This window comes from Balaenoptera physalus (genome assembly GCF_965194825.1).
Source record: "Balaenoptera physalus genome assembly, chromosome: 6".
NCBI classification, from domain to species: Eukaryota; Metazoa; Chordata; class Mammalia; order Artiodactyla; family Balaenopteridae; genus Balaenoptera; species Balaenoptera physalus.
This window is the reverse complement of record NC_138885.1, coordinates 81759023-81786454: the sequence shown is the minus strand read 5'-3', so window position 1 is coordinate 81786454 and position 27432 is coordinate 81759023. Positions and strand designations below refer to the sequence as shown.

The 27432-nt window shown below is 36.1% G+C and overlaps 1 protein-coding gene and 1 long non-coding RNA gene across 10 annotated transcripts in view; one reads left to right on the top strand and one right to left on the bottom strand.

Moving 5' to 3' along the window:
• The window catches only part of PMS1 (PMS1 homolog 1, mismatch repair system component), a 92570-nt gene that overhangs the window by 32935 nt on the left and 32203 nt on the right, over nucleotides 1–27432 (bottom strand). For 8 of the 9 annotated variants that reach the window (XR_014265179.1, XM_082467013.1, XM_082467018.1 and 5 more), the window contains one exon: nucleotides 1380–1496. The exons of the other annotated variant lie outside the window; for it this stretch is intronic. Coding sequence is in view for 7 of the 8 variants with exons in the window: in XM_082467013.1 (XP_082323139.1) it covers nucleotides 1380–1496 (117 nt within the window). In the remaining variant the exon portion in view is untranslated. The remainder of the gene's footprint in view (nucleotides 1–1379; nucleotides 1497–27432) is intronic. 9 annotated transcript variants of the gene reach the window in all.
• Nucleotides 1503–27432, top strand: part of LOC309663463 — a 320115-nt gene continuing 294185 nt past the window's right edge. The window contains exon 1 of the long non-coding RNA XR_014265299.1: nucleotides 1503–1983. This is a non-coding gene — a long non-coding RNA (uncharacterized lncRNA). The remainder of the gene's footprint in view (nucleotides 1984–27432) is intronic.

The following is a 27432-nucleotide window of genomic DNA, read 5'->3' as shown; positions in this document are numbered from 1 at the left end:
CCAATGCAGCCAAATAAAATAAAAATAAAATAATAAAATAAATAAATTTATTTTAAAAAATCAATGGACATGCATAGATCTGGCAACATATCTCAATACAGATCAAAGAAAAGAAATCCCAACTGCAGGACTGACTCATGTTCCAATCACACATGGAATCATAACTAACCAAGGTCTAAATCAGTGCTTTTCCTACTTGAATATGCACTCGGAGACCGTATTAAAATGCAGATTCTCATTCAGTATGTCTGGGATGAGGCCTGAGATTCTTCACCTAACAAGCTTCTAAGTAATGCCAATGCTGCTGGTCTTCAGACCAAACTATGACAGGTAGAATCTCTAAAGCACAACACCACAGATATCATGTCTGGATCTCCTGTCACAAGCTTCCTGGGTTACCAGCATAGGCAACAAAGTTCCAGGAAGCCACAGGGAACCCAGGGGAATTTAGACAGTACCCTTATTATCCCAAGTCAGCCACCATGACCAGTCCAAGGTGGCACTAGTGTCTAAACTATTAAACAACTATTAAGAGAGCTCTGAAAAACAGAACCCATGTCAGATCATGGCCACTAAGGGTGGCCTGAATTGTTCCTCAGGAGAGAGAACTCTTAACACATTAATTGAGCGCAAGCTCCCATCCAAGACTCTAATAAGATGATAATTAAGAACTCAATACTGCAAAAAAGGATAGGAGGGGAACTAGTAGCAGAAAAGAGATTGCAACAAATTATAAAAAAGAAAAGGAGAATAGAGAAGTCATAGTAATGTATACTCCATATAAGCTTTCAACTTTTAGAATGAATCTTCAAATAAAAGATGATTACATAATTAAAAATCTTCCAACAAACAAAAGATGGTTACATAAGAAAATAGGTTATTAAGCTAGATAACATGAAAGTGGAGCTGACATGACTGAGAGGGAGAAGAGCGGGTAGAAGTAAGACTGGGAGTGTTAATAACCTCATCCAATATTATTGGGACTGAAGAAGACTGTCTGAAGCTGACAGATCAAGAAAATAAAGCTGGAATACATATCTAGGATGGGAAAGGGAAAACAAAGGTAAGAGAGCTCAACTTCTTTTCTTTCATTGCAGAAAGTAAACAGATGAAGATTCTAAATTGAAAATCACTTAAAAAATTAATGTAGCCACGATACTTAAAATTAAACAATAAACAGAAAAGATAAAAACAGGAAGCAGGGCTGGGAAGAGAGGTTTAATATGAGCTCTGTGCGTATTTTCTTTTTGTACCTTATACACATACTTCGTTAAAATTTTAAAAGAAAAACTTCTTGCAACCCCAACCCCACAAAAAAGAAATAATTTAACAGTTTCATTGGTAAATTAGAATTATTAAAGGACATTTTTGTTGTATACCTGAGATTCTTCAGAGTGGTACTGAAAGGGTTCCATGTTGCCCATAACAGCAGTCCCCAGAACAGACATGAGAGCCATTTTATGATCTGATACTCTAGTTTTCTGCCAAATAATTGCCTAGGGACAAAATAACACAGACAACTTTTGACACAATTTGGATTTAGTAAACTCAAGTACTTATACAATTTATTGCTATATTTAGCATTCATCCCTAGCTTATATATTCCACATCATCTATAAGATATGCATGTCTGGGGCTTCCCTGGTGGCGCAGTGGTTGAGAATCTGCCTGCTAATGCAGGGGACACGGGTTCAAGCCCTGGTCTGGGAAGATCCCATATGGCGCGGAGCAACTAGGCCCGTGAGCCACAACTACTGAGCCTGCGCGTCTGGAGCCTGTGCTCCGCAACAAGAGAGGCCGCGATAGTGAGAGGCCCGCACATCGCAATGAAGAGTGGCCCCCACTCGCCGCAACTAGAGAAAGCCCTCGCACACAAACGAAGACCCAACACAGCCAAAAATAAATATATAAAAATAAATAAATAAATAAAAGATTACTATTAAAAATAATAATAAAATAAAATTAAAAAAAAAAGATATGCATGTCTGACAGAACTCCGTTTCCAAATTTTAGTAGCCAAATATCCTGCAGTGTAGAATCTATTTTAACTTCCCTTAACCTCAATTTTCTTCTCTCTGTAAGACGACTAAGAATAATTATCTCCCCGAGTTGTTGGAAGATGAAAATATATGATGTAGGCAAACACATAGGCAGGTGTCTGGCATAAAACAGTTTCATTAAATATTAATTCTCGGACTGATAACCAAGATGGCGGAGTAGAAGGATGTGCTCTCACTCCCTCTTGCGAGAGCACCAGAATCAAAACTGGCTGCTGGACAATCATTGACAGGAAGACCCGGGACTTCACCAAGGAGGATACCCCACGTCCAAGGACAGAGGAGAAGCCACAGTGAGACGGTAGGAGGGGCGCAATCAGAGTAAAATCAAATCCCATAACTGCTGGGTGGGTGACTCACAGACTGGCGAACACTTATACCACAGAAGTCCACCCACTGGAGTGAAGGTTCTGAGCCCCACGTCAGGCTTCCCAACCTGGGGGTCCGGCTACGGGAGGAGGAATTCCTAGAGAATCAGACTTTGAAGCCTAGTGGGAATTGATTGCAGGACTTTGACAGGACTGGGGAAAACAGAGACCCCACTCTTGGAGGGCACACACAAAGTAATGTGTGCATCGGGACCCAGGGGAAGGAGCAGTGACCCTGGGGGAGACTGAACCAGACCTACCTGCTGGTGTTGGGGGGTCTCCTGCAGAGGCGAGTGGTGGCTCTCTTTCACCGTGGGGATAAGGACACTGGCAGCCGAAGTTCTGGGAAGTTCTCCTTGGCGTGAGCCCTCCCAGAGTCTGCCATTAACCCCACCAAAGAGCACGGGTAGGCTCCAGGGTTGGGTTGCCTCAGGCAAAACAACCAACAGGGAGGGAACCCAGCCCCACCCATCAACAGTCAAGTGGATTAAGGTTTTACTGAGCTCTGATGCCACAGCAACAGGGAGGGAACCCAGCCCCACCCATCAACAGTCAAGTGGATTAAGGTTTTACTGAGCTCTGACCACCACAGCAACAGTCAGCTCTACCCACCACCAGAGCCTCCCATCAAGCCTCTTAGATAGCCTCAACCACCAGAGGGCAGACAACAGAAGCAAGAAAAACTCCAATCCTGCAGCCTGTGGACCAAAAACCACAGTTACAGAAAGATAGAGAAGATGAAAAGGCAGAGGGCTATATACCAGATGAAGGAACAAGAAAAAACACCAGAAAAACAACTAAATGAAGTGGAGATAGGCAACCTTCCAGAAAAAGAATTCAGAATAATGATAGTGAAGATGATCCAGGACCTCGGAATAAGAATGGAGGCAAAGATTGAGAAGATGCAAGAAATGATTAACAAAGACCTAGAAGAATTAAAGAACAAAAAACAGAGATGACCAATACAATAACTGAAATGAAAACTACACTAGAAGGAATCAATAGCAGAATAACTGAGGCAGAAGAACGGATAAGTGACCTGGAAGACAGAATGGTGGAATTCACTGCTGCGGAACAGACTAAAGAAAAAAGAGTGAAAAGAAATGAAGACAGCCTAAGAGACCTCTGGGACAACATTAAACGCAACAACATTCGCATTATTGGGGTCCCAGAAGGAGAAGAGAGAGAGAAAGGACCAGAGAAAATATTTGAAGAGATTATAGTCGAAAACTTCCCTAACATGAGAAAGGAAATAGCCACCCAAGTCCAGGAAGCGCAGAGAGTCCCATACAGAATAAACCCAAGGAGAAACACGCCGAGACACATAGTAATCAAAGTGGCAAAAATTAAAGACAAAGAAAAATTATTGAAAGCAGCAAGGGAAAAATGACAAATAACATACAAGGGAACTCCCATAAGGTTAACAGCTGATTTCTCAGCAGAAACTCTGCAAGCCAGAAGGGAGTGGCATGATATACTTAATGTGATGAAAGGGAAGAATCTACAACCAAGATTACTCTACCCGGCAAGGATCACATTTAGATTTGATGGAGAAATCAAAAGCTTTACAGACAAGCAAAAGCTAAGAGAATTCAGCACCACCAAACCAGCTCTACAACAAATGCTAAAGGAACTTCTCTAAGTGGGAAACACAAGAGAAGAAAAGGACCTACAAAAACAAACCCAAAACAATTAAGAAAATGGTCATAGGAACATACATATCGATAATTACCTTAAACGTGAATGGATTAAACGCCCCAACCAAAAGACATAGACTGGCTGAATGGATACAAAAACAAGACCCATATATATGCTGTTTACAAGAGACCCACTTTAGACCTAGGGACACATACAGACTGAGAGTGAGGGGATGGAAAAAGATATTCCATGCAAATGGAAATCAAAAGAAAGCTGGAGTAGCTATACTCATATCAGATAAAATAGACTTTAAAATAAAGAATGTTACAAGAGACAAGGAAGGACACTACATAATGATCCAGGGATCAATCCAAGAAGAAGATATAACAATTATAAATATATATGCACCCAACATAGGAGCACCTCAATACATAAGGCAACTGCTAACAGCTATAAAAGAGGAAATCGACAGTAACACAATAATAGTGGGGGACTTTAACACTTCACTTACACCAATGGACAGATCATCCAAAATGAAAATAAATAAGGAAACAGAAGCTTTAAATGACACAATAGACCAGATAGATTTAATTGATATATATAGGACATTCCATCCAAAAACAGCAGATTACACGTTCTTCTCAAGTGCGCACGGAACATTCTCCAGGATAGATCACATCTTGGGTCACAAATCAAGCCTCAGTAAATTTAAGAAAATTGAAATCATACCAAGCATCTTTTCTGACCACAACGCTATGAGATTAGAAATGAATTACAGGGAAAAAAACGTAAAAAAGACAAACACATGGAGGCTAAACAATACGTTACTAAATAACCAAGAGATCACTGAAGAAATCAAAGAGGAAATAAAAAAATACCTAGAGACAAATGACAATGAAAACACGACGACCCAAAACCTATGGGATGCAGCAAAAGCGGTTCTAAGAGGGAAGTTTATAGCTATACAAGCCTACCTAAAGAAACAAGAAAAATCTCAAGTAAACAATCTAACCTTACACCTAAAGAAACTAGAGAAAGAAGAACAAACAAAACCCAAAGTTAGCAGAAGGAAAGAAATCATAAAGATCAGAGCAGAAATAAATGAAATAGAAACAAAGAAAACAATAGCAAAGATCAATAAAACTAAAAGTTGGTTCTTTGAGAAGATAAACAAAATTGATAAGCCATTAGCCAGACTCATCAAGAAAAAGAGGGAGAGGACTCAAATCAATAAAATCAGAAATGAAAAAGGAGAAGTTACAACAGACACCGCAGAAATACAAAACATCCTAAGAGACTACTATAAGCAACTTTATGCCAATAAAATGGACAACCTGGAAGAAATGGACAAATTCTTAGAAAGGTATAACCTTCCAAGACTGAATCAGGAAGAAACAGAAAATATGAACAGACCAATCACAAGTAATGAAATTGAAACTGTGATTAAAAATCTTCCAACAAACAAAAGTCCAGGACCAGATGGCTTCACAGGTGAATTCTATCAAACATTTAGAGAAGAGCTAACACCCATCCTTCTCAAACTCTTCCAAAAAATTGCAGAGGAAGGAACACTCCCAAACTCATTCTATGAGGCCACCATCACCCTGATACCAAAACCAGACAAAGACACTACAAAAAAAGAAAATTACAGACCAATATCACTGATGAATATAGATGCAAAAATCCTCAACAAAATACTAGCAAACAGAATCCAACAACACATTAAAAGGATCATACACCACGATCAAGTGGGATTTATCCCAGGGATGCAAGGATTCTTCAATATACGCAAATCAATCAATGTGATACACCATATTAACAAATTGAAGAATAAAAACCATATGATCATCTCAATAGATGCAGAAAAAGCTTTTGACAAAATTCAACACGCATTTCTGATAAAAACTCTCCAGAAAGTGGGCATAGAGGGAACCTACCTCAACATAATAAAGGCCATATATGACAAACTCACAGCAAACATCATCCTCAATGGTGAAAAACTGAAAGCATTTCCTCTAAGATCAGGAACGAGACAAGGATGTCCACTCTCACCACTATTATTCAACATAGTTCTGGAAGTCCTAGCCACGGCAATCAGAGAAGAAAAAGAAATAAAAGGAATACAAATTGGAAAAGAGGAAGTAAAACTGTCACTGTTTGCGGATGACATGATACTATACATAGAGAATCCTAAAACTGCCACCAGAAAACTGCTAGAGCTAATTAATGAATATGGTAAAGTTGCAGGATACAAAATTAATGCACAGAAATCTCTTGCATTCCTATACACTAATGATGAAAAATCTGAAAGAGAAATTATGGAAGCACTCCCATTTACCACTGCAACAAAAAGAATAAAATACCTAGGAATAAACCTACCTAGGGAGACAAAAGACCTGTATGCAGAAAACTATAAGACACTGATGAAAGAAATTAAAGATGATACCAACAGATGGAGAGATATACCATGTTCTTGGATTGGAAGAATCAACATTGTGAAAATGAGTATACTACCCAAAGCAATCTACAGATTCAATGCAATCCCTATCAAACTACCAATGGCATTTTTTACGGAGCTAGAACAAATCATCTTAAAATTTGTATGGAGACACAAAAGACCCCGAATAGCCAAAGCAGTCTTGAGGCAAAAAAATGGAGCTGGAGGAATCAGACTCCCTGACTTCAGACTATACTACAAAGCTACAGTAATCAAGACAATATGGTACTGGCACAAAAACAGAAACATAGATCAATGGAACAAGATAGAAAGCCCAGAGATTAACCCACGCACCTATGGTCAACTAATCTATGACAAAGGAGGCAAAGATATACAATGGAGAAAAGACAGTCTCTTCAATAAGTGGTGCTGGGAAAACTGGACAGCTACATGTAAAAGAATGAAATTAGAATACTCCCTAACACCATACACAAAAATAAACTCAAAATGGATTAGAGACCTAAATATAAGACTGGACACTATAAAACTCTTAGAGGAAAACATAGGAAGAACACTCTTTGACATAAATCACAGCAAGATCTTTTTTGATCCACCTCCTAGAGTAATGGAAATAAAAACAAAAATAAAGAAATGGGACCTAATGAAACTTCAAAGCTTTTGCACAGCAAAGGAAACCATAAACAAGACGAAAAGACAACCCTCAGAATGGGAGAAAATATTTGCAAATGAATCAACAGACAAAGGATTAATCTCCAAAATATATAAACAGCTCATTCAGCTCAATATCAAAGAAACAAACACCCCAATCCAAAAATGGGCAGAAGACCTAAATAGACATTTCTCCAAAGAAGACATACAGACGGCCACGAAGCACATGAAAAGCTGCTCAACATCGCTAGTTATTAGAGAAATGCAAATCAAAACTACAATGAGGTATCACCTCACTCCTGTTAGAATGGGCATCATCAGAAAATCTACAAACAACAAATGCTGGAGAGGGTGTGGAGAAAAGGGAACCCTCTTGCACTGTTGGTGGGAATGTAAACTGATACAGCCACTATGGAGAACAGTATGGAGGTTCCTTAAAAAACTAAAAATAGAATTACCATATGACCCAGCAATCCCACTACTGGGCATATACCCAGAGAAAACCGTAATTCAAAAAGACACATGCACCCGAATGTTCATTGCAGCACTATTTACAATAGCCAGGTCATGGAAGCAACCTAAATGCCCATCAACAGACGAATGGATAAAGAAGATGTGGTACATATATACAATGGAATATTACTCAGCCATAAAAAGGAAAGAAATTGAGTCATTTGTTGAGACGTGGATGGATCTAGAGACTGTCATACAGAGTGAAGTAAGTCAGAAAGAGAAAAACAAATATTATATATTAATGCATGTATGTGGAACCTAGAAAAATGGTACAGATGAGCCAGTTTGCAGGGCAGAAGTTGAGACACAGATGTAGAGAATGGACATATGGACACCAAGGGGGGAAAACTGTGGTGAGGTGGGGATGGTGGGGTGCTGAATTGGGCGATTGGGATTGACATGTATACACTGATGTGTATAAAATTGATGCCTAATAAGAACCTGCAGTATAAAAAAGCAAACAAAACAACTAATACTAAACTTTCATTGGGTTATTTGTATGGAAATATGTTAATATAAATGTTTCAGACATTACATGAAATTCCTAAAAATCTTATATTTGTATTTGTATGGAAATATGTATGGAAATATGTTAATATAAATGTTTCAGACATTACATGAAATTTCTAAAAATCTTATATTTGTATTTGTATGGAAATATGTTAATATTAATGTTTCAGACATTACATGAAATTTCTAAAAATCTTATATGTTCTGGTATAATGTTATAAGTAATAATCCTAGTTATTACTTTAAAATGTATATCTCAGAAATAACTAATTTTCTTGTCAACTGCATTATTATGAACTTTCATCAAATCTTTTACCGTGGTCATTTTTAAGTCTTTTGTCATTTACAGACAGTTCTGGGTGTACTCTGATGATTTTGCAAATATGTTCCTATAAAAGGGTTTCATCTTTAAGAAATTCATGGAAAAGACTCTGACATGTACAGGTTTCTGGTAACTGTACTGCTGAACTGAATGAATAAGCATTTTCAGAACTCTGATGAAAAACTGATGAACTCATAAAAGTGCTAACAAAAGATCAAGATGAAAAAAAACAATTAATTACATGGGACTGAGTGAACTGATGAGGATGAGTATAATTTTTGTGACTTTCTGTCTGAATTAAAAAAAAAAAAAAAAATCCCACAAGGACTCAGAGGCAAAGAATATACAAATCAATTTTCACGGCAAAGTAAAGGAGCTGTTACAGTGGAGGATTACTGGACTGAATGTCAATATTATGACATAGTATGAGTGTGTTTCATGTTTGGTAATGGCAATCATTGTTGCTTTTGTTGTGGTCATCCATGTACAATGCTTGGTGTCAGTCTATTTATCTCTTGTAAAAATAAAATACAGTGTGTGTGTGTGTGTGAAAAAAAAAAAAAAAAAAAAAAAGCCAGAATCAAAAAAAAAAAAAAAAATGAAAAGAGTCTGCTATCTATCCTCTATATATTTTTAAAAATTCTCTGTAAATGAAATGGTTTTTCCTGCATAATATTTTCAAAAATTCCAAAAAAAAAAAAAAATATTTGTTGAAAAAAAAAAAAATATTAATTCTCTCCCCTCTTCTAATCCTAAACTTCAGAGTATATACTTCAGAGTATATTTAAATTAAATCGCTACTCCAAGTAAAGTACTACTGTTTTATTGAGGACAGACACCTATAAGATTTCTGTAAATAGTCAAACTGGTATAAAAATTTAGGATAATGCATGCTTTTTAAAATTACCTTTATAATTACCTTTTATACACAGAAAACTTTAAAAAAGCTAACTGAACCTTACAGACATAAAAGCTGAATAATGAGCTTGGATTTTTTTCACTGCAAGCATCTAGTAGGGTAGTTTAAGAGACGCATAGTCCAGAGAGACTGCACCAAAGTTTGGCTGTGAAGTGTATGATCAGGTACCACATACTGAAATTTTTTCAGTTAATAAGGTCCAATTATAGTCAAATCTCTTGAGAAACCACCAGTACAGACACATATCATTCATTCAACAAATATTCACTTAGAACCCCCTAAATCCTAAAGAAAATGTGTAAAGGACTTAGGAGAAAACATCAACATTCAAGAGGCAGACAGAGGAAGAGGAGACTGAAAGGATTGGCCACAGAGGCAAGAAGAGTCACAGGACAGTATGGTGCATAGAACAAGGAAGTTTTTTTAAGAAGAAAGAAGTAGTTATGTGTGACCAGTGTTGAGGGACCAAGGTAAAAAAAGAGACGTGGCCATAGGATTTAGCAATCAGGAGGATGAGAGCAGTTCTAAGGAAGCAGAGTAAACGAAGCCAAATTTTAGTTACTAGACAATGACTATAGGGGGAACATATGAAAGAGACAGCTCTTTTAGGAAGTTTGGCTGTAAAGTGAAAGCAGACAGCAATAACTGGAGGCAGGTGGATCAAGGGAAGCTCTTGATGACACACTTGAACAAAAAGCAGTAAGGGAAGAATGGGTATACAAACAAGTAGGTTTGTAGAATCAATGGAAGGAAGTTGAGAAAGTTCTCCTTTGTTCTTTCTCTCTCTCTCTTTTTTTTTGTAATGTAGAAAGGTTATTTGTTCCAAGTAAAAAGACACTGATTTAAATATTTGATTGTAGAGAAGGTTTAAAAGAAAGAGAGACACTCTGGCTAGATCAAAGGATCCTAGCCAAACAAATTCCTTAACATGACCAGGAACCTATGTAGGCAGGAAGAAGTACTAACAATATTATGTATAATAAAATGAAAGGGGAAGTAAATGAATTCATGTTGTTCTCTAACTGGCATGTCAGGGGATAGCAGCAAAGGGCTGTTCTCTTCTGGACCAGGTGACAATAGTCACTGACTCTGCTTCTTGATATGTATCATCTGTAAGCCACTTTTGTTTTTAGAATCTCAAAGACCAACCTGCTGGGGAAAACAGATAGTGTAACAACTGCTCAAGAAGACAAATTGCCCAATATTTAGTGCAACAGGAAAACCTTTTACCTATTCCCAGGGTTTTATTAATACTAATCAAGTAGGAGTTACGATTTATGAAGAACTTACTTACTAGGCACTACTATTCTAGAAACCATTAATTTTCACAACCATTTCAGGCAGGTATTATTATCTCATTTTCCAGATGCAGAAATTGAGGCTCAGATTGATTTAACCAAAGAAACAGAGATATTAGATCATGGAATCATGATTTATACCCTAACCTTTCTGGCTCCAAATTTTTACTTCGCTAACATCTCTCTCCTCTCTAGTCAAGGATAGTAATAAGTTAGAGCCAACTTCAGACCCTAATTGGGAATTCTCAAATAGTGTCTCTGACAAATGCATTTTCATGTATGAGTATGTGATATGTTATGAAATCTCCAGTTGTTTGAGGGTATTAATACATTCTCAAAACAAAATTATTTTAAAAATTCATTTAAAGTTAAATAAATAATTTACCTTTAGAAGAGGGCAAGGAGAAAAATCAGGGTCTCCAAATCAAAGAAACCACACCAAAATAACAGAAATCCAAAAAAGACTGGGAGCTACTCTTATAGCATCCTGAAGTCAGAATATTTTTGAGAGTGCAGCTTGTCAGTACCAACCTCAACCTTATTATGCAGATCCTTATACCTAAGGATTTCTAAATTTCCAATAATTTTTATTTATTAATATTCATATAAATACAGATGTGTAGTAATTAGTCCCAGCAAAATGACAGAACTAGAATTTAGGTACTGTTCTGTCCTAGATGCCAACTTTTCACTGTCTATTGCTTTGAAAGTGATCTGAATTAGAAAAAAGGACCTAAAGTACATGAAATCAAATAGAAAAATAAATTGTAAACAATTAAAAAATTAAGGTATAGGATCAATGTGTATATTTCTAAAAAAAATTATGTTTTGGTAACTACATTTCCACTTAAAGGACAATAATACACTATTTAAAACTGGAACTGCTCCAGGAAACATGGGATGTCACATAAGTATTTTTAATCTTTATTTCAGCACATATTATAATATATAAATGCTCTGGCTAAATTAAAATTTTTGGAGAAACTTCTAAATTTATTCAGCAAACATTTTATTGAACATCTACTTTGTACCAGATTCCATGCTAAAAGCTGGGAGTACAAAGATAGAAGGACGAGGTCCCAGCTTTCAAGGAGCTAAAAATACAAAAGGAAAGTAAGGTATTAAAATAATTATAATGCATTATGAAAACTGCTAATACAAAACACAGTGGGAACACTGTAGAAGAAACCTAAGTCTACTCCACAGAGCAACTGCATGTGCGGTGAGACTTGAAAGGAGTCTGCCACCCACAAATTACAGGAAGGGCATTCCTGACAGGTAGAAGAGCACGTGCAAAGGTATGGAAGCATAGAAAATATGCCTTGCTGGACAGATAGACAGGAACAAGATCATGAATGACCTAGCATATCATGCAAAGAAGTTTATAGTTTCTCTTATATGCAATGCAGAATCAATGGACAAATCTAATTGGGAAAATGCCATGATCAGATATGGATGTTAGAAAGAGATCTTTTGACCTTGAGGACTTTCTGCTAAGTGAGGTAAGTGAGACAAAGACAAACACTGTATGATATCACTCATATGTAGAATCTAAGGAAAAACTCACAAAACAGAGTAAAATTGGTAGTTACCAGGGCATAAGGGTTGGGGGGATAGGACAGATGCTATTTAAGGGTACAGACTTGCAATGAGTAGTAAATAAATCCTAGAGATGTAATGCACAGCGTAGTGAATATAGATAATAATATTGTATTACAATCACCAAACTTGCTGAGAGACTAGAACCTAATTATTCCAACCACTAAAAAGAAAAATTAGTTAATGTTATAGAGGTGCAATTATTGCTACAATGGCAATCATATTATATTCAATAATACAGTATCAAGTCAACATGTTGTATACCTTAAATTTACACAATGTTTTATGTCAAATATATTTCAATAAAAAAAAAGAGATCTTTGGCAAGAATGATTTAGTGAGAACTGAAACTAAAGCAATATGGATTAAAAAATGTGACTGTAATAATCCAACTCAGAGATTCTCAACTTTTATTGAGGACACATAAAATGGATGAGGTTCACATTCGCAAAATATTCTCATAGATACTGACGATTGTGTGTTTTTCCTGGCACACTAGCTATAACACTATTGCTTTCTCTTCCACTCACAAAAATACAATGGAATGCAAGTCAGTAAAAGTGACATTTACAGGATTATTTATCTTATTTTTTTAAAGGTAAAACATTTGCAAACTTTGGTATTTTACTAATATTAACACTGTGGCTGAGAATCACTGGACTGGGTAACAGAACCAAGCACACTGCTAAGAGTAAAAGAAAACAGAGATAGACTAAAGGATATGAAACAGACTTGATGTGATTTGGTGACTCACTGCATGGGGAGAGGAAGAAAAGGAGAAGAATCAGGAATGTGATTGAATCCCTAGTACCAATAACAGCGTCAAGTACTCAGAAGGGCCCAGTAAACGATTTGTTGAAGGAGTGAGCAAATGAATACATTTTTCTAGACAAAAGTAACCCTAGTGGAGTTGAAAACTAGCTCTTTATTTTTAAATATTAAGACTGCTGGTTCTCACACCACTACATGGGTTAGAAATTATAGTCTTTGTCTATTCCTTTAGGAAATCCAAAACAACTTTGCTTTTCCTTCTTTTCTTTAAAATAATGGTTTTATCCTGATAGAATTGACACATGATACAATTTAAGTATACAAGTATACAATTCAATGGTTTTTAGTATATTTACAGAGCTGTGCAACTAAATCCCCACAGTCTAATTTTTAAAAACAATTTTATCATTGCAAAAAGAAATCCTGTACCCATTAGCAGTCATTCCCCATGTCCCTGCACCTTCACCTTATGCAATCACTAATCTACTGTCTCTATAAATTTCCCTACTTTGGGTATTTCATATAAATGGAATCATACAATACATAGTCATTTGTGAGTGGCTTCTTCACTTATAGCATAACTTTGTCAAGTTTTATCCACGCTGTATCAGTACTTCATTCTTTTTTTAAAATCCGGTTTTATTTAGCTACACAATGCTAAAGACTTTACAGACTGTCTCAGGTGTATCTTACAGTAATGATACAATTTAATTTACGCAAAAGGATAAAACATAAAATACATGAATTTAGTTTTGAGTTTATAGTAAGGGAAGAAGCTAGCATAATATTATATGATCTAAAGAAAAAATAGGAGCTAACAAATTCTGTAACTGAGTGTTAATTTGCATGAGATGATAGATTCTCCAGATGAGGGACTTCAATGCTGTTCAACTCAGAAATTTAGTGTCTGTCACATAATGAATATTATTTACATGTTTTAAAATGAGATGGATGTAGAAAGCCACCAGCTATATACTCCACTAATGATGATTCTAACTCAGCTCAGGCCACAGGCATTTCCAATATTCTCTCCCTTAGTTATGCTTCTAGATGGAGGATAGAAATAGGTGACTGAGGTTCTTTCCAATTTCTATAAACAGATACTGATAAAATGATTCCTACCAAAAAGTTACAAATAATACTGACAGCAGCAAGGCTCTTTGAAAGAAGATCATTTTGAATGACACTGGTTCCTAGTTCTGTTTATCTTTTTCTTTTTCAAGTGAATTTTGAGCCACTGCTTTTTTAACACTTCTGAACAATTTCAGCTTAGATATAATTTTTATGCAATGCCGCTGAATTCTGACCATTAAACACAATGTGTTTAGGTAGGAATCATATTAAGTCATTAGTGTGCTTCATTTCATCAGCATCTGGGATAGTCACTGATCAGCTGGTTTAACTGCTTTCCTATGTAAAAATGTGCAGAGTTCCTTTTATTTTCTTCATCATCCATACTAGAAATTTTAAAGGCAAAAAAGCTATGCTCAAGTGATTTCAGGTTAAAACATGTGATTTCAAGTGATTTCAGAGTTTGGGCACTCAAACTTTAATCAAAGGCTCAATCTCCACATATTTATGTGAAAAATTCCGAAGTGATACTTATCAAATAAAGAAATCTTAATGTCCTATTAACAGCTATATAACCTACACTTCTGTATGTCACATAACATTTAATCCTTTTTGCACTGGGAGCTGCACTGCAAACATAAATCTATTTATATAAATACAGCCTTCCTGAAAGACTCCAAAAGCACTGGTCCACTCAACATGCCTATACACATCGAAGTACTGAGGTCCCATCACAGAGAAAAGAGTAATGGGTTACGTAGACATACAAGGAAAAAAATGGACAGAATCCTTGCCCTCTAGGAAATTAAAAGCTGGCTGAATTAGAATGCAGTATTGGTATCACTAGGATAATTAAGGACATGGAAATATTTGGTTGACAATGAGCAATAATTTCTTTTTTAAAATCTTTTTTTCAGCTTCGAGGTGTAATTGACAAAAACTGTATATATTTAAGATGTACAATCTTATTGTTTCATATAACATTACATATTGTGCAGTGATCACCACAATCAAGCTAATAAGCATTCATTACCTCACATAGTTACTATTTTTTGTTTTGTTTTACTTTCATCCCACCAACTCCCCTCTGGTAAACACCTGTTGGTTCTCCATGAGTCTTTCGGTTTGTTATGTTTGTTCATTTGTTTTGTTTTTTAGACTCTACATATAAATGAAATCATACAGTATTTCTTTTGCTCTGACTTATTTCACTCAGCGTAATACCCTCTAGGTCCATCCATGTTGTGGCAAATGGCAAGATTTCACTCTTTTCTTATGGCTCAGTAGTATTCCATTGTATATATGTACCACATCTTCTTTATCCATTCATCTGTCAATGGACATTTAGGCTGCTTCCATATCTTGACTATTGTAAATAGTGCTGCAATGAACATAGGGGTGCATATATTTTGTCAAATTAGTATTTTTGTTTTCTCTGGAAAAATACCCAGAAGTGGAATAGCTGAATCATGTGGTAGTTCTATTTTTAATTTTGTGAGGAACCTCCACGCTGTTTTCCTTAGTGGCTACACCAATTTACATTCCCACCAACAGTGCAGGAGGGTTCCCTTTTCTCCACACCCTCTCCAACACCTGTTATTTGTTGCTTTTTTATAATAGCTGACAGATGTGAGGTGATACCTCACTGTGGTTTTTGTTTGCACTTCCCTGATGATTAGTGATTTTGAGCATCTTTTCAGGTGTCTGTTGGCCATCTATATGTCTTCTTCGGAAAAATGTCTACTCAGGTCCTCTGCCTTTTTTTTTTTTTTTTAACATCTTTATTGGAGTATAGTTGCTTTACAATGTTGTATTAGTTTCTGCTGTATAACAAAGTGAATCAGCTATATGTATACATATATCCCCAAATCCCCTCCCTCTTGCGTCTCCCTCCCACCCTCCCTAGCCCACCCCTCTAGGTGGTCACAAAGCACCAAGCAGATCTCCCTGTGCTATCCTCTGCCCAGTTTTAAATCAGGTTATTTGTTTATGATGTTGAGTTGTTGAGTTCTTTGTACTTTTTGGATATTAACCCCTTATCAGATATATTGTTGACAAACATCTTTGTTCATTCAATAGGCAGCCTTTTCATTTTGTTGACAGTTTCTATCATTGTGCAAAAGCTTTCTAGTGTAGTCCCATTAGTTTATCTTTGCTTTTGTTTCCTTGCCTGAGGAGAGAGATCCAAAAAAATATTGCTAAGACCAATGAGTGTACTGTTTATGTTTTCTTCTAGGAGTTTTACAGTTTCAGGTCTTACATGTAAGTCTTTCATCCATTTTGAATTTATTTCTGTAAATTGTGTGAAAAAGTAGTTCAGTTTGGTTCTTTTGCATGTAGCTGTCCAGTTTTCCCAACATCATATGTTGAAGAGGCTGTCTTTTTCCCATTGTATATTCTTGCCTCCTTTATTGTAGATTAATTGACCATATACGCGAGGGTTCACTTCTGGGCTCTCTATTCTCTTCCATTGATCTTTGTGTCTGGTTTTGTGCCATTATCATATGTATTTTTTTATATAACTTTATTTTATTTTTTATTTATTTTTGGCTGCATTGGGTCTTCATTGCTGCATGTGGGCTTTCTCTAGTTGCGGTAAGTGGGGCTACTCTTTGTTGCAGCACGCGGGCTTTTCATTGCGGTGGCTTCTCTTGTTGTGGAGCATGGGCTCTAGGCGTGCGGCTTCAGTAGTTGTGGCACGTGGGCTGAGTAGCTGTGGCTCGCAGGCTCTAGAGCGCAGGCTCAGTAGTTGTGGCGCACGGGCTTAGCTGCTCCGCAGCATGTGGGATCTTCCTGGACCAGGGCTCGAACCTGTGTCCCCTGCATTGGCAGGCTGATTCTTAGCCACTGCACCACCAGGGAAGTCCCTATCATATTGTTTTGATTGCTGTAGCTTTGTAGGATAGCTTGAAATTGGGGAGCATGATAACTCCAGCTTTGTTCTTCTTTCTTAAGATTGTTTTCATCATTTTGGGTCTTCTGTGTTTCCATACATATTTTAGAATTATTTCTTCTAGTTCTGTGAAAAATGCCATTGGTAGTTTGATAGGGATTGCACTGAATCTGTAGATTGCTTTGGGTAGTAGAGTCATTTTCACAATGTTGATTCTTCCAATCCAAGAGCATGGTATATCTCTCCATCTATTTGTATCATCTTTCTTTCATCAATGTCTTATAATTTTCTGCATACAGGTCTTTTGTCTCCTTAGGTAGGTTTATTCCTAGATATTTTATTCTTTTTGTTGCAATGGTAAATGGGAGTGTTTTCTTAATTTCATTTTCAGATCTTTCATCATTAGTGTATAGGAATGCAAGAGATTTCTGTGCATTAATTTTGTATCCTGCTACTTTATCAAATTCATTGATTAGCTCTAGTAGTTTTCTGGTAGCATCTTTAGGATTCTCTATGTACAGTATCATGTCATCTGCCAACAGTGACAGCTTTACTTCTTCTTTTCCGATTTGGATTCCTTTTCTTTCTTTTTCTTCTCTGATTGCTGTGGCTAACACTTCCAAAACTATGTTGAATAATAGTGGTGAGAGTGGGCAACCTTGTCTTGTTCCTGATCTTAGTGGAAATGGTTTCAGTTTTTCACCACTGAGAACAATGTTGGCTGTGGGTTTGTCATAGATGGTCTTTATTATGTTGAGGAAAGTTCCTTCTATGCCTACTTTCTGCAGGGCTTTTATCATAAATGGGTGTTGAATTTTGTCGAAAGCTTTCTCTGCATCTATTGAGATGATCATATGGTTTTTCTCCTTCAATTTGTTAATATGGTGTATCATGTTGATTGATTTGCGTATATTGAAGAATCCTTGCATTCCTGGAATAAACCCCACTTGATCATGGTGTATGATCCTTTTACTGTGCTGTTGGATTCTGTTTGCTAGTATTTTGTTGAGGATTTTTGCATCTATGTTCATCAGTGATACTGACCTGTAGTTTTCTTTCTTTGTGACATCTTTGTCTGGTTTTGGTATCAGGGTGATGGTGGCCTCGTAGAATGAGTTTGGGAGTGTTCCTCCCTCTGCAATATTTTGGAAGAGTTTGAGAAGGATAGGTGTTAGCTCTTCTCTAAATGTTTGATAGAATTCGCCTGTGAAGCCATCTGGTCCTGGGCTTTTGTTTGTTGGAAGATTTTTAATCACAGTTTCAATTTCAGTGCTTGTGACTGGTCTGTTCATATTTTCTCTTTCTTCCTGGTTCAGTCTCGGCAGGTTGTGCATTTTTAAGAATCTGTCCATTTCTTCCAGGTTGTCCATTTTATTGGCATAGAGTTGCTTGTAGTAATCTCTCATGATCGTTTGTATTTCTGCAGTGTCGGTTGTTACTTCCCCTTTTTCATTTCTAATTCTATTGATTTGAGTCTACAAGTTATTTTTAACAAGGAGTAGTTGAGCAATAAAAACTTATTCACAAAAAGTTTATCTCCTTAAAGCTAGCTAGCTAGCTCTCTGATTCATATATATGTATAAAATGTATTTAGAATGAGTAGTCATGAAAATATTTCAAGAAAACTAATGTTTTAAAATTCCTGCACTTAATACAGCTATAAAACCTGTGATCTTTCTAGTGGAAACGTCATCTTGTGTATTTTAGTTTGTATTAGAGTGATGCCTCAGATATGAATCTTAGCTGCTGATTAATGCAAAGATGCTATTGCACTGCATGACCTATTGAAAAGCTAGTATACAGAACTGCAGAAAGATCACTTGAGGAAATGGGCTCTAAACAAGCTGTGAAACATGAGAACCAATGAATGTGAATTTTTTTTTTTTTAATGTAAATACTACTAGCAGTTCTAGAGCATTATTTCACACTGGGCAATTACTGCATCAGATCAGGGGGCTGATTTAGAAGCATTTTCTAAGTATAGTTGGGCTAACAATAAATAATAAAGAGGTCTGCCAGTAAATTAAATCTTCACTATTACTCAGGCAATTAAGATTCATTTTCAAAACAGGACCCACTATTACACAGCTAAACAATTAAATGTAGTAATTAAAAATTAAGGTTATAGAAAGTACTGAATTTTTAAGTGCTACAGTTTTTACAGCAAGTAGTTTTTAGTTTGCTTTCCCCACCATTTCATCAATCCTGTATTATTTTCTAAAACAGAGATCTTCTTTTCACTATCTGAAGTTTTTCATATATTTTGCCCTTAGGCTGAAAGCTTAACGTGTGCTAAAAATACACACACATACCCCCATATGTTTTCTATCTAGGTCACACAAAGTTGGAGCATCTGGATGTGCCAAGTAAGAATCTGACTCTAGTCAGGATGATGACAGTGAGAAAACACCTCTATAAAAAATATATTATTACATGCACGCCATGTAATTGATTGAAGTTAGCCAAATATATCTTGCCACTCTTCCCACTTCATTGACATATACTATTTGAAGTTAGATGAGAATATTCAGTATTTAATTAGTAAACCTCAACTGTGAAGGCAACTTGTGATAATGGGAAAAAGGAGGTTACACATAGATAATAAACAATTAACTAAACACTGTAATGCTAATAAGACTGCCTGAGCAAAGGTGACTCCTAGAATATGAAATCAAAGTATACATATTGGCGTAGAGTGCAACCAAACTTTTCATGCAAATTATTTGCAGACATGTACTAAGAACTTCATGTTTCAGTTTCTTAAAAATCAGAAGTTTTAACTACTTCCAAGGTCTTACAATATAATTGGATCTGTATCTATTGTTATCTACTCCTGGACATGTATTTGTACTGAATGGTTCAGAAAAGGGCAGAGGCACAAACACAATATAAGAAAAGGCAATCTCTTTCCCCACTGGCAGTATGATAACAACATTAGCTATAGAAGCTTATAGAAACTTTATTGCTTAATGTTTTGAGTTTAGTATATAATTATGGATTATTCCATCACAATACCAAATACTCTTGTTAAAAGAATATCACATTCTATTAACATAATAAGCATTAATATGATTTGATTCTTACTAAGCAGCCCCAGAGTTTAAAACCGGTAAAATTTATTTAGAAGAGTTCGATATATAAAGTCTCTTATGTGGGAATTCCTTGGTGGTCCAGTGGTTAGGACTCAGTGCTTTCACTGAGTGGGGTGGGGGTGGGGGGGGCTGAGTTCAATCCCTGGCTGGGGAACTAAGATCCTGCAACCCACATGGCATGGCCAAATAGAAAAAAAAAAAAAAATTAAAAAAGACCCCTCCCTCCCCCCTTAAAAAAAATAAATATAAAATCTTTTATGCTTACTTTACTCTGTTTAACTGTTTATTTTATATCCATGTTTTGGAATATAGTATGCATAATTACTTTTTCCTAAGGTTATGAAGAAATTAGTAACAGTAACTTTACCTATGGGAGGGGGGTGCTTATAGGAGCTAGGCATATGAGAGACAAAGATGAGATTAATTTTTTCACTCTACCTTTTCATACTTTTTGGGTTTTGAATCATGTAAAGAAGGTATGGTTCAGTCAAAAAAACTAAGCAAAAATTTGAAAACATAAGTTAACCTCTGCATAATTTTCAAAGGGAGATTGTAGATACTCTTTGTGGTCTTTAAAGCAAGAAAGATTATTTCCAATTGCTAATCAAATCTTATCTACATCAGAAATGTTTTCCTCACCATAATTCCAAAAGATACATGTACCACAATGTTCACTGCAGCACTATTTACAATAGCCAGGACATGGAAGCAACCTAAATGTCCATTGACAGATGAATGGATATAGAAGATATGGCACATATATATGATGGAATATTACTCAGCCATAAAAAGGAACGAAATTGAGTTATTTGTAATGAGGTGGATGGATCTAGAGTCTGTCATACAGAGTAAAGTAAGTCAGAAAGAGAAAAACAAATACTGTATGCTAACGCACATATAAGGAATCTAAAACAACGGTACTGATGAACCTAGTGGCAGGGCAGAAATAAAGATGCAGACGTAGAGAACGGACTTGAGAACACAGGGGTGAAGGGGAAGCTGGGACGAAGTGCAAGAGTGGCACTGACATATATACACTACCAAATGTAAAATGGATGGCTAGTGGGAAGCTGCTGCATAGCACAGGGAGATCAGCTCAGTGCTGTGTGACGACCTAGAGGGGTGGAATAGCGAGGGTGGAAGGGAAGCTCAAGAGGGAGGGGATATGGGGATATATGTATACATATAGCTGATTCACTTTGCTGTATAGCAGAAACTAACACAACACTGTAAAGTAATTATATTCCAATAAAGATATATATAAAAAAAAAAGAAATGTTTCTCTTGCCTATACCCTTTTCTAAATGCTCTGTGCAACTGCTTGGACTACTGAACCAGCTTCTTCTGTTACACAACTACTAAACATAATTTGGTCCATTCTCCAACTGCCATGAGAATTATCATATTCTGTTAGTCTCCTACTAAATGTTCTTATTATGTTCCCATTCACCACTTGGCAAGAAGTCCATATTCCCATGTAAAGTCCACAAGATCCTTTAGAATCTAGACCCAAGCAACCTTTCCAGCCTCATCTATTTTCCTATGCCGGCTTTCTCTGACCTCTCATGACTCCTTGACCTTGCATGTGCTTTGAATGCTTTTGCCCACTAAGTCTTTCTCAAGAACCAGTTCTAAAGCCACCTCCTCTGAAAATCCTTTTTGAATTCAACCAGAGTTTAATAACTGCTTCCAGATTACTTATATTCTTAATACTGCTTATAGAAATCTTTCAGATCAGTCTTTCTGATCAGCTCTTTAATCGTGGATCTCTGAAGCAATCACTACATCCTCCCATATTTAACTTTACAGAAAAGGTTATTTGCAAATCAAGCTGCTACTGCTTTATACAATATTTGATTTCAGCTTTTCCTCTTTATTCAAACTGAAGAGATCACCTTTCTATTACATTTTGTTTTTCAAGAGACTTTTCTTCTCCAAACTGACTCTTACTTCTCCCTAACACATATTAAAGGAAGCTACCCCAAACATCTCTTCTACAAGGCAACTCCATCCTCTACATGGTTCTCTAGTTGTTCTTTTTTTCAGATCAAGACCAATAATGGATAGAAAATCCAGACAGAAAATCAATAAAGAAACAAAGGACTTGAACAACAATACAGACCAAATAGACCTAATAGACATATATAAAACATTCCACCCAACAGCAGCAGAATACACATTCTTCCCAAGCTCACTTGGCTCTTTCTCCAGGATAAATCATATGTTAGGTCACGATACAAGTATTAACAAATTTAAAAAGATTGAAACATACCAAGTATTTTTTCTGACCACAATGCAATAGCTAAAAATCAATAGCAAAAGGAAAACTGGAAAATTCACAGTATGTGGAAATTAAACAACATACTCTTGAACAACCACTAGGTCAAAGAAGAAATAAAATAGGAAATTATAAAATTCCTTGAGATAAAGAAAAATGAAAATACAACATACCAAAACTTATGGGTGTAGCAAAAGCAGTACTAAGAGGGAAGTTCACAGAAAAAACACCTACATTAAAAAAGAAAGATGTCGGGGCTTCCCTGGTGGCGCAGTGGTTGAGAATCTGCCTGCCAATGCAGGGGATACGGGTTCGAGCCCTGGTCTGGGAAGATCCCACATGCCGCGGAGCAACTGGGCCCGTGAGCCACAATTACTGAGCCTGCGCGTCTGGAGCCTGTGCTCCGCAACAAGAGAGGCCGCGATAGTGAGAGGCCCGCACACCGCGATGAAGAGTGGCGCCCACTTGCCACAGCTAGAGAAAGCCCTCGCACAGAAACGAAGACCCAACACAGCCATAAATAAATTAATTAAAAAAAAAAAAAAGAAAGATGTCAAATAAACAACCTAACTTTATACCTCAAAGACCTAGAAAAAGGACAACAAACTAAGCCCAAAGTTAGCAGAAGGAAAAAAATAAAGATTAAAGTAGAAAATAAATAAACAAAATAGAAAAAAAAAACCAGAAAAAGAAGTCAACAAAAATAAGAGTTGGTTTTTTGAAAAGGGACAAAATTAACAAACCGTTATTAGCTAGACTAACAAAAATAGATCCAAATAAATAATATTAGAAGTTTAGAGATATTACAACTAATGCCACAGAAATAAAAATAATCATGAAAGACAACATGAACAATTACATGTCAATAAACTGGATAACCTACAAGAAGGGCTCAATTCCTAGAAACATACAACCTATAGAAACATACAACCTACGAAGATTAAGTTATGAAAGAAGAGAAAAGTCTGAAGACACTTATAACTAGTATGAAGTTTGAATCAGTAATCAAAAACCTTCCAACAAAGAAAATCCTAAGACCAGATGGCTTCATTGGTGAATTCTACCAAACATTTAAAGGAGAATTAACACCAATTCTTCTCAAACTCCTCCTAAAAACTGAGAAAGAAGAAACACTTCCAAACTCATTTTATGAAGCCAGTATTTTCCTGATACCAAAGCCAGGGAAGAATACTATGAGAAAAGAAAACTACAGGCCAATATCCCTGATGAATACCAATGCAAATATTCTCAACAAAACACTAGAAATCAAACCAACAGCATATTAAAAAGATCATACACCATGGTCAAATGGGATTTATCTCTAGGATGTAAGGATGGTTCAACATATCCATTTAAATTAATGTGATATACCACATTAACAAAATAAAGGATAAAAATCACATGATCGTCTCAATAGATGCAGAAAAAATATTTGACAAAACTGAACAACCTTTCACAATTAAAAACTTACAGCAAACTAGGAATAAAAGGAAAGTAACTCAACATAATAAAAGCCATCTAGAAAAAGCCCATTATACTGAACAGTGAAAAACCGAAAGCTTTTCCTCTAAGATCAGTAACAAGGCAAGAATGCCCACACTTGCCACTTCTATTCATCATAGTTCTGAAAGTCCTAGCCAAGCAATTATGCAAGAAAAAGAAATAAAAGGGATCTAAATGAGAAAGGAAGAAGTGAAATTGTCCCTGTTTGCAGATGATAAGATCCTATTTCTAGAAAACCCTAAAGACTCCATAAAAAACCCATTAGAAGTAATAAATTCAATGAAGTTGCAGGATACAAAATTAATACAAAGATCAGTTGTATGTCTATACACTAACAATGAACTACCTGAAAAGGAAATTAGAAAAACAATCTTATTTACAATAGCACCAAAAAGAATAAAATACTTAGAAATAAATCTAAGAAGGTGAAAGACTTGTATGATGACACTGATGAAAAAAATTAAAGATGACACAAGTGGAAAGGCATCGTGTGTTCATGGATTAGAAGACTTAACATTGTTAAAATTTCTATACTACTCAAAAGTGATCTACAGATTCAATGCAATCCCTATTAAAAAAAAAAACAAAAACCCAATGGCATTCTTTACGGAAATAGAAAAACACAATTCTAAAACTCATATGGAACTATAATAGAGCATGAAGAGCCAAATAAATCCTGATAAAGAAGAGCAAAGTTAGAGGCATGACAGTTCCTGAGGTTGAAATATATTACAATATATTGTAGTATTTGATTACTACAATAATCAAAACAATATGGCACTGGCATACAGACAGACATAAATACCAACAGAAAAGAATAGAGAGCCTAGAAAAAGATCCATGCATATATGGTCAACTGATGTCCGATAAGGGTGCCAAAACTACACATTGAGGAAAGGATAGTCTCTTCAATAAATAGTGTTGGGAAAACCGGATATCAACATGCAAAAGAATGAAGTTGGACCCTTGTCTTACACCACACACAAAAATCAATTCAAAATAGATTAAAGACTTAAATATAACACCTGAAACTGTAAAACTAGAAGACAACATACAAGAAAAGCTTTATGACACTCGTCTTGGCAATGATTTCTTGGATAATACACCAAAAGCACAAGCAACAAAAACAAAAATAGTCAAGTGGGACTATGTCAAACTAAAAAGCTTCTGCACAGCAAAGGAAGCAATCAATGAAGTGAAAAGGCAACCTATGGAATGGGAGAAAATATTTACAAACCATATATCTGATGATTAATTTCCAGAACATATGAGACACTCCTACAACTCAAAAACCAAAAAACTAATAACACAACAAAAAATGGGCTAAAGAGTTGAATAGACATTTCTCCAAAGAAATACAAATGGTCAACAGGTATATAAAAAAATGCTCAGTATAAAATGCAAATCAAAAAGCACAATGAGATATCACCTCACACCTGTCAGGATGGCTACTGAAAAGACAAGTGTTGGTAAGAATGTGGAGAAACTGGAACCCTTGTATACTGTTTGTGGGGATGCAAAATGGTACAGCTGCTGAGGAAAACAGCATGGATATATCCCAAAATATTAAAAATAGAACTATCAAATGATCCAGCAATCCTACATCTGAGTATTTTCCAAAATAATTGAAAGCAAACTCTCAAAGAGATACTAGCACTCCCATGCAGCACTATTTACAATGGCCAAGATGTGGAAACAACCTAAATGTCCACTGATGGATGAATGGATAAAGAAAGTGTACTATATACATACAATGAAATATTATTCAGGCTTAAAAAAGAAGGAAATTCTACAACATGTGACAACATGGATGATCATGAGGACCATTATGCCAAGTGAAATAAACTAGTTATAGAAAGACAAATACTGCATAATTCCACTTATATGAGGCATCTAAAATAGACAAATTCATAGAATCAAAGAGTCAAATGGTGGTTAACAGGGACTGGGGGGACGGGGAAATAGGAAGTTACTAATAAATAGGCATAAAGTTTCAGTTAGGGTTAGTAAGTTCTAGAGATCTGCTGTACACCATACCTCTAGTCAACAATACTATATGGTACACTTAAACTATTTGTTAAGCGTGTAGATCTCATGTTAAGTGTTCTTAACACAATAATATTTAGAAAAGAAAAAAGACGACCAAACCCACAGATTCTGAACTGCCAACACTCCTACAATCAGCTGGCTCTCTGGTACTTATCTGATGGCAATTCTCTTCCCATACACCCTATTCAGGCAAATATGCCAACAATTACCTTATGGTTCTTTTTTATTTCTAATTTCGTCCTTTTATTAAAAAAACAAGCAACAAGTTTTAAGGCTAACAAATAATATCCAGCCTGGAGTTGATTAGCTTTTCTTTCTTAATTGATTAGTTAACAAAAACTTTCTACTGATGAGGTAACAATAACTTCACTTTAAAAGTTTGGTTTGATTCTATTAGGTTCTTTCTGGAGTGAAATCAAAATTATGCCAGAGTAATTCATGAAGGTACTACATATAAGAGGAGAAAGACAGATGCACCCATCCAGGAATAAAAAAGGCATGTATATAGTATTATCATTTTCCTAGGCATTAAGTTAAATAAATCAGGTATCCTCAAATCTTTTCTGTTCTTCATTTTCTATGTGCAATCAGTCTCATTGATTCTTCCTTATAATAGCAATCACACTGTTTTCTATGCCCAATCTGCTTATCCTATTCAGACCCATAGTGCCTGAACTTTTGTTACAGTTTCCTAACTAATGTCACCACTTATAGCCTCCTATAATTTCTCCCAGCACACTACTACCAAACTAACTGTCTGAGGTAACACCCTGATTAAGTCACTTCCCTACTCCCAATTTTCTATTTAAAAAAAAAAAAAATCAGCCTACCATTCAAGATCCTTTATAATCTAGCCTCAAATTGTCTTTCAGGATTTATCTTCCTGTATTCCTTTACATAAAATACCTACTCACCTAAATTGACTTATTCACTGCCTCTAAATGTGCTCTGTACTTTCCTACCTACATCTTTTATATTCACACTATTCCTCTACTTAGAATGATCTTGGTCCATTTATCCATATTAGCAAATTATACTGTAACAGAATCAGCCTATGACCCACCCACTTGTGGAGTTCTAGGTGAAATCACTTTTACAGGTTGTTCCTACTTCACTGAATCAGTAACACCCACCTGCCAAGTGGCTAAAGTCAGCCCTCCCTCTTCTGTGACTTTCTAGGAGCCCTCCAGAAAGAAAGGGAAATGTCTCGAGTATAAAAACCGATACTTGCTGTTTTCCCACCTCTCTTTTCCAGTTGCTATTTCTAATTCTAGTGACCCATCTACCACTGTATCTTTGGTGCTTTAATACCTATGTTCACAATCCAGTATGGGCTAGTGCCACCAATGCGATAAGAGTGCTCCTGTCCTCCATGCTCTCAATCCTTGATCACACTCATTATTTTAACACATATTTTTTGAGTACCTACATGAAGTACTACCGTC